At 36.4% G+C, this 15,760-nt stretch overlaps 1 protein-coding gene across 1 annotated transcript in view; it reads right to left on the bottom strand.

Annotated features, from left to right (window-relative positions):
• Window positions 1–15,760, bottom strand: part of stard13b (StAR-related lipid transfer (START) domain containing 13b) — a 92,718-nt gene that overhangs the window by 51,751 nt on the left and 25,207 nt on the right. Inside the window, exon 5 of the mRNA XM_058744429.1 lies at window positions 11,885–11,915. Within this exon, the coding sequence (XP_058600412.1) occupies window positions 11,885–11,915 (31 nt within the window). The remainder of the gene's footprint in view (window positions 1–11,884; window positions 11,916–15,760) is intronic.

The following is a 15,760-nucleotide window of genomic DNA, read 5'->3' on the forward strand; positions in this document are numbered from 1 at the left end:
GGTAAAGCAAGCCAGATTTTAGGACAAGCAAAACCCAGTAGGCAGCCAAATCTCCTAAATATTAGCAAGCTGTTAACTAACAATGCAATGAATTAATAAGACAGTTTTATCATGAAAGTAAAAAGAAGGCGATCCAGGCGAAATGTTCGGCACGATACCTCAGGAGCTCAATCAAGAGTTGAAGTCTGTTTATTCTTTCCTGTCTGTAGCCTGCTTGATTGCCCAGCCAAATTGTTTAATAAGCACTTAACCACAAGAAAGCCCCACTATCCCGCAGGGACACCGCGGTCTCGCATAACTGTACAAGCACAAGCCTTAGGAGAGGAAGAGGTGTTTGGATAATGCTGCTCTACAATTTGGCCTTCAGAATTTTACATTAAACAAAGTTGCAACCCAAAACTGTGCCAAAATTGTTTAAAAGTAACCAAAAGTGGAATGTACACTGCAATGGATTAAAACTAATCACGAAGGCCAAACTAAATGCAAAATGACCACTTCATCATTATTTTATGAGTGTATGGATATAAAAAGTATGATTTTGAGTGATTTCATTGCTAAATTGCAGGACAGGGTAGTCACAGTGTGCAGTTAAGGCTCAAATACTGTACAAATGCAAACGTATATACTACCATTCAAAGGTTTGGAATTTATATTTTATTTATTGGGGGTTTTCTTTGAAAGAAATTTATATTTTGTTCAGGAAGGACACATTAAATTGATCAAAAATGACAAAGACATTCACAATATTACAAAAGATTTCTATTTTAAATAAATGCTGTTATTCAAATTGTGTTCATCAAAGAATTATGAGAAAAGACACTATAGTACATGTTTCATGAGTCTTCATGAAGCAGCACAACTGTTTTCAGCATTCATAATAAGTGTTTCTTGAGCAGCAAATCAGCATATTAGAATGATTTGTGAAGAATCGTGACACTGAAGACTGGAGTAATGATGCTAAAAATTCAGCTTTGCCATTACAGGGATAAATCACATTTTACTATATAATAAAATAGTATTTAAAATTTAATAATATTTCACAATATTACTGTTTTACTGTATTTCTGATCAAATAAATGCAGCCTTGTTGAGAATAAGAATCTTCTTTCAAAAACATCTTACTGATCCCAAACCTTTGAACATCAACACACATTTTACTTTTATGGAAATATTGCTTCCGTTCTTGGATACCTCACAGTACTTAAGGCAGGTTTTTAACTCGGACAAGAATTTAATGCCCAAACACACACAGTTCCATCAGCCTTGCGATAGGATTGATACCTCCTTTACTTCATTTTAACTTACAAAAAAACAAATGTGTCCCAGCTGCTTTAATTGTTCTTGAGCATTTATACATCCTGGGATTTGCAGAGCACTGCATGTAATTGGTGGGGATTGCAGAGGTGACAAGTCTTGCACAATGGGGCCTGATCCAAATTAGTGGCCATTCAGTCCCTCTACGACATCTCCTATTGAGAGAAAATCACACTCTGGCAAGCATGAGTTAATCAAATTATAGAGGAATTATTGAGAAAGATTCCTTACCACAAGAACCCGTGATGGTGCAGTAAGAAATTAAAACATTACATTATGGAAATTGCTTTTTAAACACAAAGGCATGGCTGTAGGTAACCAAATAATCCATCAATCCTTACACAAAAACAATCATAGGATTTATAAACCTATAAACGAAACTGAGACCAAAAAGCAATTCCAGCATTATAGAATTCCAAAGTGCCAGTGCCAATAATGGAAGTCCACAGGAAGCCACAAGCCATTTTCCATCTTTCCACATGTGGAATATTTCATGCTCTCCCTGTGGCAGCACAGCCTGCCAGGCCACATGACGACCTGCCTGTAAATTTAACTCATGATGTCATTGATTTGGGCCACGCAGGACCAGAGGGAGGCTAAAAAGATCCCATAATAACATAATCGCATGAACCAATCCTCATGTGAAGAGAACGACTGTGCTTAGTGACAGAAGAAAACGCTTTCAAATTAAAAACTATTCATTAGTGGCACTTGCTAAGACAAGCATCTTCTACTATAGCACACGCTTAGGGTTTTTAAACTTTGGTATGTAAATAGTCCTGCACTGGTTATGCTACAGACATGAATAATACAACAAATTGTGTGGCTTGCTGAGTGGAGATGTGCTATTGCTTTTCTTAGTAATGGGTCTTAAAGGGACAGTTCACCCAAAAATGAAAATTCTCATTTACACACCCTCACATCATGTCAAACCTACGGTGCCCTAGTGGTGTACAACACAACGTTATCTCCACAACACAACGGAAACAAGCCGCAAAACAACAAATTCTCCACAACACAAACCAGATCAGCACAACACAACGGAAGCTAGCCGCAACAACAAAATTAGCACAACACAACAGAAACAAACCACCCCTGCTAAAAAAAAACAATAGAAGCCCAATAGAAACCATCACAGAAATTCCAATGGTTTACATTAAAATACCATTATAAACCATTAGCTTTTTCCAGTAAAACCATTACAATATTCCTTTTTGTAGTGTGTTTTGGGCATTTTTCCAATAGGATTTAACATCCCACCAATAGAATCCATCACATACCAGTAGACACCATTATAGTTTCCATTAAAACCAATACAATTCCCATTATAACCATTGAAACCATTACATTTTCTATTGTGTTTTGGGCAGGGTTCTATTGTTTTTTTTTCAGCAGGGACAACACAATGAAATTTGCACAACACAATGGAAACAAGCTGCAAAACAACGAAATCTCAATCTCACAACACAAACTAGATCAGCACAACGGAAACAAGCCACAACGTGTGAAATTTGCACAACACAACGGAAACTAGCCGCAACAACAAAATTAGCACAACACAACAGAAACAAGCCACGACACAATGAAATTTGGACAACACAATGGAAACAAGCTGCAACACAACGAAATTAGCACAACACAACGAAATTAGTCCTATTGTGCTGTGTTGTGGCAATTTCATTCTGTTGTGCACTAGTGGGCCACCGTACAAACCCATAAGACTTTGGAAATTCTTAGAAACATAAATTAAGATGTTTTTAAAGAAACCTGAGAGGTTTCTGACCCGCACTGAAAGTCAAAGTGACAAAACTTCAAAAAATCCAAAAAGGCCACACAGGAAAAATCATTCCATATGAACTGAACAGTTTAATCCAAGTCTTTTGAAGAGTCACAATTGCTTTATATGATGAACAGATTTGATTTAGGCTCAGGTTTCATTCTAAATACTTTAATTTGTCTTTTGAAAATGAAACAAAGACTTATGGGTTTGGAACAACATGAGGGTGAGTAAGTTATCACAGAATTTTTATTTTTGGGTGAACTATCCCTTTATAATTGCTACAGATAATAAAACAGGAAGGATACAACTCATATACAAGGACCACAATATGATATGATGGACCAGTATGCAACCACACACCCTAGCGTTCAAATTTTCTAACCTTCCAGTTTTTTTTTATGCCTACATAAGGATTTTTAAAAATTATTTTACAGAAATCGCACTTAAAAGGTCTAATTCCTAGCTGAAGACATAGGCTATTTTAAAAGAAATAAAATCTCTTTTTAGAATAAATTCACTTTTCCATTATCTCTTTAAATTTTATTTCCACTGCCAAGTCTGGGAAACAACACTTAAAAAAATGCCCTGATGTTTCCAGGTTTTCTAAAAGATCCCCGACCTTAGAGACTCAATGGCAACCACCCAAAATATCTTCACATCTCCAAGGTCATAAAAATGAGAAGGTTTGTCTTATTTCAGTCATAGTGACCAAATGGAGGTGTCATGGAAGATTTTTGGGTTACTATAATCTGTATGTTCCCTCTTGTCTCTTTAACTGCGCTTCCAGAGGTCTGTTCCCATTAGCCAAGCTCAACGCTGTGAACAGAGAAGAAAAGCTAAACCTTCTGGCTGCCACTCAAATAACCACATTACCTCTGTGCCACCAAGAAATATTAGTCTAGTTCAAACAACAATCTATAAAACTATTACTGTCAAAGGTATCTCAGCCATCTTACAGTGAAAATAATGATCTAACATGATCTGCTTCTATGTGCGATTGCAGCCAGCTACTCATTTCTTTTGACACAAGTATTTTGAAAGTTGTGGTGGAAACCAAGGTCATAATAATAACTTCTAGCGCTGGGTTGTTTTTACAGTTCCACCCTAATTTCAAGCACAATAGGTTCCAACAGTGGAAGCGGTGTGTGAAAATATACACCCTACGATATAATATCATTTGTAAAAAGACCAACCAGTTTCCTTCAAGGACTTCACTCCCTTTCATCTCACAGTAAATCAGGCATAGCTCTCCTGGTTTGTGTCTTGAAACTACAGAGGGCTCCTTAGAGACAGACTGAGACAGGCCAGCCAGACGGGACTGCATGGTGAGCGGCCGCAGCTGTTACGGGTCACCCTCGCTGGCCAGTAAGAGCCAACTACCCTGGATGAGAAAAAAAGAGCCAGTCTAGAAAGCAGCTGGCTAGAGAAAAGATCCTTGAGAATCATCAGGAACACATACAGGCAGTCTAGGAAGTTTATGTAATCACTGCTGGCAGATTTAGAATACAGTTAAAAAGGAACAAGAAAGGAAGAGGAAAAAGGAAAAGGAAGAAAACTAAGTGGAAAAGGGAGAGTATAGGAAAAAGAAAGGAAAACTAAGGAACAGAAAGGCAAAGAACAAGGAGAAGGAAAAATAAAAGAGGAAAGAAAATGAAGCAGAAAGAGGAAAACGAAAAAGCATAAGAAAAAGGAAAGTTGTAGCATGGAAATGCTGAGGATTATGGGACAGAGGGAGAGCTACAGGTGATTAATGTGCACTTAGTCTTCTGGGCATATCCGGTCAATACAAATTGCATTAGCTAAATTAGCTTTGCGGGGTCGATATAACCAATGAAGTTGGAAATTAAATTGATCATTACGATGTGATTGATGCAGGATAAAACTAATACAGAAACGCAAATTCAATGAGGCATATGAACATAGCATACATCATACCCAAAGAGGCTGACTGATAATTTCCTTACAGTGACGGCTGAATTGATCATTTTTGTACGGGGTCTTTCTATTTACTTTAATGCAATGGCCCCTCTTGTGAGACATTTTGTCCTCAGTAGAATCCGATTTGCAGTCAGTTTAATATAGCATAAATCTGGCTCTAAACTGCAGTGGTTTTTGTTTTATCTGAAGAGGCAAAATTGCTTTACAGCTTTATCTAATCAACTGAGGACAAATTCAATCTGGATGGATGGATGGATGGATGGACGGATGGATGAACAAACAATAGAAAGAATGTGTCTCATTCATTAAGCACAAATTTGTACGTGAAACCATACGAACATTTTCTCGAACAAATCATGAGTCACTTAAACTTTTGTACTAAATGTTATTCTAAATTTAAGAAATCTTAAATGAGAATTTAAACTTCGATGAGCTACAAAAGGCTGTAAAGGAAAGGTTATGCGTAAAGCCCTTATATGGAGATGGTCTGGGCGTGTTTTTTGCAAATGACTAACCTTGTGCACGTGGCCGCTTATTTAGAATAGCCTACTCCAAATTCACTAACATTAGGGACGAGGATAAAAACAAATTCATCTGCAAATGCACATTATGAATTAGGCGGAAAGTTTTTGTGAGAAGTTGTGTGTATAAATACATATGATTAGTAAGTAGCTGTGTTTCCTTTACAGATTTGCACAAAACTTATGCGATGTCGATAAAAACAATTGCTAAATGATGGTATTTCCATTAACCGATGTTATGCGAATAAAATGTAATTTTTTCCTCCTGCAATAAATCATGCCGATGGACGTTAGGGTTAGGGGTACATGGTCATAGGTCATACACCCCCATGTATGAGGTGTTTCTTCCGGTGTCATCTGCTTCCAGCTATTTTTAGCTATACAAACCAGCTTGCTTTGCTGCTTGATACTGCATATTGGTGCGTCTTAGCATATTATTTTAATGTATTATCTTAATTAAGAACACACTGGTTTTGTAGTACAAACAGTTGTACCATTTACTGTGCTTTGTTATTCTTCTTATTTCCCTACAACAGCTAATGAACCAAAAGTCTCGCACATTCACTGAAAATGGCTTACTTCTGGACTGAAAAATAAGTTGGATAATACACTAATACACCTGTGAATGCAAAAAAATAGTTTCCATTGAAGTTTTGCGAAATATTCCTTCTTCAAATTGCTTGCAAAACCAACTCATGCGAGAACAGAATGAACGAATAATTGAATAAACAAACAATAGACAGAAAGAATTTACGAATGACTGAACAAATAAAACGATAGATAGAACGATAGAACGATAGATAGATAGACAGAACGATAGATATAACGATAGATGGAAGGATAGATAGAACGATATAACGATAGACAGATATAACGATAGATACGAATAGATTAAACGATAGAATAATAAAACAATATACGATAGATATAACGATAGAACGATAGATGGAAGGATAGATAGAACGATAGAATGATAGAACAATAGAAAGATAGACAGAACGATAGATATAACGATAGATGGAAGGATAGAACAATAGATAGATAGAACGATAGATACGAATAGAGCAAAAGATAGAATAATAGAACAATATACGATAGATATAACGATAGAACGATAGATGGAAGGATAGATAGAACGATAGAATGATAGAACGATAGTTAGAATGATAGATAGATAGATAGAACGATAGAATGATAGAACGATTGATCGATAGATAGATCGATAGATAGATAGATAGAACGATAGATGGAAGGATAGATAGAACGGTAGATAGATAGAACGATAGATAGAACGATAGAAAGATAGACAGAACGATAGATAGATAGATAGATAGATAGATAGATAGATAGATAGATAGATAGATAGATAGATAGAATAGATAGATAGATAGATAGATAGATAGACAGAACGATAGATATAACGATAGAACGATAGATAGATAGATAGATAGATAGAACGATAGAAAGATAGACAGAACGATAGATATAACGATAGAACGACAGATGGAAGGATAGATAGATAGATAGATAGATAGATAGATAGATAGATAGATAGATAGATAGATAGATAGATAGATAGATAGATAGATAGATAGATAGATAGATAGATAGATAGATAGATTACACATCTTCAGTGTGGTCATTTGGAGATCTTCCTCCTATAACGCTGATGTGAGAACAGAGTGTCCCGAGGAGAAAATTAATGCTTTTAAACTCCCTGAAGTCTCTTTGTTTTCATTTAGTTGTTGAATGGCTTTGGGTTTTCCCTGTCAGAGCAGAATAATGACATTCTCTGAGAGAGGGAACTCCGTGTTCAGCACTGTCTGTCCAGGTTCTGGCTTCAGCACCAGTGGCCCCTAGCTGACAGTTCTGGGTCGCCTTTTACTCTGCCTCTCGGTCATGTCTCTCTTTGTGAGACGGGAGGTCTGACAAGGTGATGTTTACCATAACAAAAAGACCATGCACTTTCTTAAAACAGTGCTGAACGATGGAAAAAAGATGGATGTTCAATTCCAAAGTGTTAAAGCCGTTTCATCGCACACAAGAAAACATGAACACAGTCTAGTCTCTTTACACATAATTCCAGAGTGGGTTTGGTTTTTTGCAAACAAAAAAATGCATATGGGACATTTTCCAGAATTTAACTCCACATAGTAAACAGTTGAAGGATTAGTGTATGCTTTCTTCTACAACATAATTTCAAGTGGAGAAGAGGTCAAACTATCTGTTTATATCTGAGGAAAGACAAACATCTGAAAAAAATGAAGCAGGTCAGAGGGGTTGTGTATTTTTCCATATGTCTGGCTGTTGCCGTTTCTTAAACATGAGACGTGAGGAATCTGCTGCATATGTCATGTCATCTCTGGTGATCCTCATACAGCATAAGACATGGATTATTAATTCACATCTGGTCATAAGGCAGGCCTCTCAATCGATAACTGCCATGTCTAGACATGGATCAAAACAGTTTCTTTGAGTATAGCTATCAAACCCTTCAGAGAGAAAGGGCTTGGTGCACGGGAGGATGTACAATTTATGGATAGTCAAGGAATCCAAAGTGAACTGTCTTGAGTTCTTCACAGGGGTCTGGCGCTGGTCTGCATCAGAGCTAATGGCCTTTTATGAGGTGCAGGGATACTTCTGTTTATAGGACCCTGCAGGGCCGATGGGTGGGTCAGAGTGACCATTATAGACAGGAACTTGGTTATGTGGCTACAAAGTTGTAATTCCTGGATCCAAACGCATTCTGAAACTGTTTCACTACACCTATATATGCAAGTAAAAAAGTAAAGTTTTTTTTTTTTTTTTTAAAGTGTTTGACAAAAATTGGAATCAGGTTTTTGCCAAACTCAAATCTTGGCTTAATAAAGCCTTGCCTGAAATTAAAAGTTTCAATCTGTCTTTAAGCTTTAAAGGGTTAGTTCACCCAAAAATGAAAATCCTGTCATCATTTACTCACCCTCAATTTGTTCCAAACCTGAATGAATTTCTTTCTTCTGTCCAACACAAAATAAGATATTTGGTAAACAAACAGTTGCTGGTATCCTGACTTCCATGGTATTTTTTTCTTCCATACTATGAAAGTCAATGGCTACCAGCAACCGTTTGATACTCTACATTCTTCAAAATATGTATTTCTCTCATATTCAACAGAAGAAAGAAAGAGGTTTGGAACAACTTGAGGGAGAGTAAATGAGGATATATTCATTTGTGGGTAGTTTATCCCACTTAAAGTTAGTAGTTCACAGTTCACCCAAAAAAAGGACAATTCTGTAGAACACAGATGAAGAGATTTTTCAAAATGTTGCTTTTTATTATTTGTTATTTATTTGGACCATTTAATCACTTCTAAATTGCAAGTGTTCCTGAGCAATGTTGTTTTGGGGTTGAACATTTTTTGGAAATCTTTTGCATTCCACATATGAAATATATCAATTAGTCGCCAACATTTCTCAGTTTCATGTACTTTAAGCATATTTTTTAAAAACACTAAAACTGAAGTGGAAAAAGAAAATATTTTTAAAAAAAATCAAGAAAATCTAAATACCAACACAAAATATAATAGTATTTTAATGATACTAAATTGACAAGCTAAATAAAACGTAAAATAAAAGAAAATTTAAACGTATTAAAAGTACAATACTCTTTTTCACAATACAAGTATAATAGTGAAAATAGTGGAACAGGTGGCTCACATGGTGGTCTGCTTCATGTGAGCAGGACACCCAAACAGTGACCTAGCAACCTCTGTTTTTTGTCTTTGTCCCAATGCCTCTCATTATCTGTGTGGCTCATCTAAATCTATTAATGCAAGTTTGGTTTGCATTGTATCAACCAAATCAAATGGTAAGAAAGTCAGGTTAGCTTTCCTCTTAAAGGTTACAAACATTTTTATAATCACCAAAACCTACTGTTGCTCATTGCTCCACGGAATGATCTTTAACCCTAATCGAAATGCACAGCACAGAGCTTTAAATAACAGCATTTACAGTGATCCGAATGAAATAGCATGTTTTAATTTTAGAAGTCATCATTAAATGCTCCAGTGGCTGCAAGCGAGGTCTGGACAGAGTCTTTCTGGAGACTGTCACTCTAACGAGGTGTGTAGTACATTATGGAGCCGCTCGGCCATCTGGCTCTGCAGCAGGGTGACATCATGCAGTCTCTACGTCTCTCCTGCAGTAAAATATGAGCAGGGAAATACTACACCACATGTGCCCTTAACTCTGCGCTTTTCTTTTATAGCATCATCATTGTTATTACTATTAGCATGGCTATCCAATGGAAGACACATGGTTAGTTGTTAGATTAAATAAAAGTGACGGTGACATCCAGAGTGCACAGATCCATTTAAACAAAAGCTGAAAGATTCTAAAAAAATTTATTTGAAAAATCTATTAAATATTAAACAAATGTAAAATATTGAATAATATATTCTTTTTATTATTTGCCTATAATATGCCTTAAGTCAAATATGCTTTCTCAGCCTAACAGTAACAATGGTCTGGTACGCCCTCCTAATTTGAACTGGGTCCCACAGCAAGCCTGGGCACAGAATTAGGGCTATAAATGAGGGTCTACTCTACATCCCCCACATTCTCCAGACACTCAGAGGAACAGAAGAGCACCTGTCTGTGTCTGTCACACTCGTGCTGTACCAGCCTTTAAAGAGACTCAGAGAAGAAGAAAAAAAAAAGAGAATGGATTGAGAAAATAAAAAGTAACAGATGTTTTATCATGTGGAGAAACCAAATTATAAGCTTGCTTTCTTTCTGCTTTTCTTTACTTCTGTCTTGCCTTCTGTCCTTCCATTCTTCTGTATTTTTTTCTTTCTTTCTTTGTTCCATTTTTATTTGTTTCCTTGTTTACACATTTTCTTCTTTTTTCCCATTGTTTCCATATTTCTTTTTCCATTCTTCATTTCTTTCTTTATTTATTTTTTACATCTGTTCCTTCTGTTCTTCCTTTTTCCTTCATATTACCTTTGTCCCATTGTTCTTTTACACATTTCTTTCTTGCTTTCTCTTTTGTCTGTCTTTCTGTCTTTAATACTTTCTATTCTTTACATTTTTTACCTTCCTTTTGTTCTTTTTTCCTTCCTTCTCTTCTTTCATCCTTCCGTTGTATTACCTTTGTCCCATTGTTCTTTTCTTTTTCTTACACATTTTTTCTTTCTTTCTTTTTTCTGTCTGTCTTTAGTACTTTCTATTCTGTACATATATTTTTACCATCCTTTTCTTCTTTTTTCCTTCCTTCCTTCTCTTCTTCTTTTATCCGTCCTTCGTACTACCTTTGTCCCATTGTTCTTTTCTTTCTTTTCTTACGCATTTCTTTCTTTCCTTCCTTACATGTTTCTTTCTTTCCATCTGTTTTCTATTTTTCATCGTTGTTCACGTCCTTCTTTCCTTCTGCATTTCTTTCTTTGCTTCCTTCCATATTTCTTTCCTTCTTCTCATCCCTTTCTTTCCATCCTTTTTCCCCATCCCTTTCTTTCCATCCTTCCATATTTCTCTTGCTCTTTTCCATCCATCCATCCTTCCTTCCTTCCTTTCTTCCTTACTTCCATATTTCTCTTGCTTTCTTTTCATCCCTTTTTTCCCATCCTTCCATCTTTCTTTTTCTTTCCATCTATTTTCCTTTTTTCCCATATTTCTTCTCAACACAGCTCTTCCTACTATCCTGTAAATTCAGTGCATAAAAAGTTTCATTTTCACTTAGTTTAACTTGCAAAAAACGTATTTAACTTGTAAATACAGTTAGTAAGTTCACACAGCAAAACACTGCCTGAGAATATATTAGAAATGTGAGATTCTGAGATTTCAAACTGCGACATCAGTCAAGATTAAAGGAAAGCCCATTCCAGTCCAGGATAACACAACAAGAATCTTGTTTCATCCTTGAATTAGTCACGCTCTGGGCAAATCTCGGGACAAGCTCGGGGCGCAATTCGAGCACAGAGGACTAGAATGTTTGAGCTGTCTAGCGATTGCACACTTTAGTCATTTAATTACATTAAGCAGCAATTCAGACAACCTCTGAAAACCAGATACACCCTGTTAAAGCATTACACGGCTCCTCAATGAGCCGGTCTAATTAGCGAATGTCTCAACTGATTAAAGCAAAGATGTAGGACATAATATCTTTATCTAGAAGTTTATGTAGGCCTATAAAGTTCAGAAAATGCATTCAAAGAGCTTCTTTTACACCTCACCGAGCAAACAATGTCCAACGCATTTACCCAGTCTGATAAATTCACATTACTGTGTCTATTACATCCAAACATGTCTTATTGCCTGCACAATTTGAAATATAAAGGAAAACATGTATTCACCTGCATCTCCATGCCTCTTCTTGACGGACATCTGAAAACAAAACATGAAATCTGTTAAAAGACATTCATCAAGGTTGAGTTAATATTTTCATAACTGTAACCACACCACATAAAACGGTCTCATGAAGCATCAAAACAAAGGACCTAAAGTATCGCTCCTCTCCCACAGTGGATAAAATCAACACCTGACCATTGAATTTCCTCCCACGGATCTGCTGAACAGTATTGACCTGGGTCACTATGATTTACAGTGCTCTTGCCCAGCCAAGAGAGAAAGTGCTACTTGTTTAGAGAGAGGGTCATGTCCAACATTCCAGTTGTAATCCATAAGAGGCCTGTTTTCTAGTTTCATCTTTCTGCTACTACACACTCAGGTATCATGTGCCCTGTGAAAGATATCACAGTACTCTCATATGCATTGATTTTACAAAAATGAATTTATGATTTGGGTTGCACTTTATTTTACAGTACGTGCACCTACGTGTACTTACCCAAGAAAGTACAGGGTAATATATGATACATGGGTTATTGCAATTAATATACAAACCCGATTCCAAAAAAGTTGGGACACTGTACAAATTGTGAATAAAAAAATCTCATAAACTTATATTTTATTCACGATAGAATATAGATAACATATCAAATGTTGAAAGTGAGACATTTTGAAATGTCATGCCAAATATTGGCTCATTTTGGATTTCATGAGAGCTACACATTCCAAAAAAGTTGGGACAGGTAGCAATAAGAGGCCGGAAAAGTTAAATGTACATATAAGGAACAGCTGGAGGACCAATTTGCAACTTATTAGGTCAATTGGCAACATGATTGGGTATAAAAAGAGCCTCTCAGAGTGGCAGTGTCTCTCAGAAGTCAAGATGGGAAGAGGATCACCAATTCCCCCAATGCTGCGGTGAAAAATAGTGGAGCAATATCAGAAAGGAGTTTCTCAGAGAAAAATTGCAAAGAGTTTGAAGTTATCATCATCTACAGTGCATAATATCATCCAAAGATTCAGAGAATCTGGAACAATCTCTGTGCGTAAGGGTCAAGGCCGGAAAAACCATACTGGATGTCCGTGATCTTCGGGCCCTTAGACGGCACTGCATCACATACAGGAATGCTACTGTAATGGAAATCACAACATGGGCTCTGGAATACTTCCAGAAAACATTGTCGGTGAACACAATCCACTGTGCCATTCGCCGTTGCCGGCTAAAACTCTATAGGTCAAAAAAGAAGCCATATCTAAACATGATCCAGAAGTGCAGGCATTTTCTCTGGGCCAAGGCTCATTTAAAATGTGGCAAAGTGGAAAACTGTTCTGTGGTCAGACGAATCAAAATTTGAAGTTCTTTTTGGAAAACTGGGACACCATGTCATCCGGACTAAAGAGGACAAGGACAACCCAAGTTGTTATCAGCGCTCAGTTCAGAAGCCTGCATCTCTGATGGTATGGGGTTGCATGAGTGTGTGTGGCATGGGCAGCTTACACATCTGGAAAGGCACCATCAATGCTGAAAGGTATATCCAAGTTCTAGAACAACATATGCTCCCATCCAGACGTCATCTCTTTCAGGGAAGACCTTGCATTTTCCAACATGACAATGCCAGACCACATACTGCATCAATTACAACATCATGGCTGCGTAGAAGGATCCGGGTACTGAAATGGCCAGCCTGCAGTCCAGATCTTTCACCCATAGAAAACATTTGGCGCATCATAAAGAGGAAGATGCGACAAAGACCTAAGACAGTTGAGCAACTAGAAGCCTGTATTAGACAAGAATGGAACAACATTCCTATTCCTAAACTTGAGCAACTTGTCTCCTCAGTCCCCAGACGTTTGCAGACTGTTATAAAAAGAAGAGGGGATGCCACACAGTGGTAAACATGGCCTTGTCCCAACTTTTTTGAGATGTGTTGATGCCATGAAATTTAAAATCAACTTATTTTTCCCTTAAAATTATACATTTTCTCAGTTTAAACATTTGATATGTCATCTATGTTGTATTCTGAATAAAATATTGAAATTTGAAACTTCCACATCATTGCATTCTGTTTTTATTCACAATTTGTACAGTGTCCCAACTTTTTTGGAATCGGGTTTGTAATAAGTACATAGTATGTATATATGCGGAACAGTACTGTAAAATTATGTGTGTGTGTGTGTGTGTGTGTGTGTATTTCTGACACAATACTCAATGTCTTAGGTCTTGAGGACTTTACTGTGACTTTACTGTTTACTGTATCAAATGTTTGGAGGTGAGACCAATAAAATAATATTAATATATGACAAAATAATCTAATAATAAAAATACAAAAATAAAACTACATAATTAATGATACCTTTTTATAATTAAAAGCATCAAGCTGAATTGCTAAATATTTTGTTAATATCTTTGTTATACTATTTATAATATAAATTAAACAAATTATATTATAAATAATGAATATTAAATAATAATAATAATTATTATTATTATTATATAAATCATTTTGTTCATAGAATCCCATGTTACACATTCATAATAACCATTTAATTTATATTAGTATAAATATATGTGATTTATATTAAAACATTCAGCATGTATGTAGGTGTGTGTGTGTGTGTGTGTGTGTGTGTGTGTGTGTGTGTGTGTCTGTCTGTGTGTCTGTCTGTGTACACACACACACACACACACCAACATATATATTAATAATCTACAACACTATGAAAAATAAAAAAATAATAATATCACACTATGAAATAATTCAATTATTAAAACTGCATATTATACATTTATACTATATTATATATAGTTAAAAACAAAAGTTACATGAAAATGTGTCCACAAAATGTATGAAGTTGAAAACCGAACCTTGCATAAAAAGAAGACTCTAACTTTTAAGATTAATGCAAAATTGCTCAATTTTTTCCCGCCTTGTCTGAGTGAGCAGACCCAGATGCATGGCTAATTTCAGTAGCAGAGGCAGCAAATGTCTACTAAACACAACAATGATGTAAAAAATTATGTTTTGTTGGGTCTCAAAAGGTTAGGGGCATTTTACATTGAAAGGAAGCAGATGTGTTGTCTGGAATCACAGCAACCAACAAAACACAAGTCATTTTAGTGTAATTCAACACATTAAGACTACTAAAGCTGTTTGAAGTGCCTGTTGATCATTGTTTGAGTATTCCCTCAGCTGTAAATGTACACTGAGGCCCTCTGCCTCCGTTTAATCAGATATGGGTCCGAAAAAAAGAGGGGAAATGATGGATGATGTCATGGTTGCTTATAGGCTGTGAGATTTTGCAATGAGGGGTTGAATTTTAACAGCACATCTCAAAGAGTTATGGTGTTCAAATGTAAGTACAACTGAGGGTGTTACCCTCATAAAACAGCTTAAACAGCGCGTGAAAAACTGTAAAGCGAGACCGTTTCTAGGTATGTATATTACATGTTATTTTTGACAAGACTAGCGGGCCGCTTACTGGAATGTCGCCTTTCAAAACAAGTTTGCAAAAGATTACTGTGAATTCTAGGAAGAAAGAGCATGAGCACGAGTAAAGTCCTGCTGTGTTTCAAAGCAGTAGTCTAATTGTCACTGACACGAATGACGGTTACATGACATGTAATTAAGCGTCAGTGAATGAGGACTAGCTTTAGGAAGAGCCACCTTACAAAAACAGATCTAGACGAAAAGATACAACGCTGAAATATCCACACATCAGTCAATCAACCTGACGGCAAAATGAGGGACAAATCAAATTCAAGACCTTCAAGTAAAGAAACCGAATGCTAACACTATCAAATACGAGAAAATAGATCAAGACGCAACTGAAAAAGGCAATGAAGGAAGGGGGATGTTGTTTTGACACATGTGGTCTATATACTA

The sequence above is a fragment of the Onychostoma macrolepis genome, chromosome 15, assembly GCF_012432095.1.
Source record: "Onychostoma macrolepis isolate SWU-2019 chromosome 15, ASM1243209v1, whole genome shotgun sequence".
Lineage (NCBI taxonomy): Eukaryota > Metazoa > Chordata > Actinopteri > Cypriniformes > Cyprinidae > Onychostoma > Onychostoma macrolepis.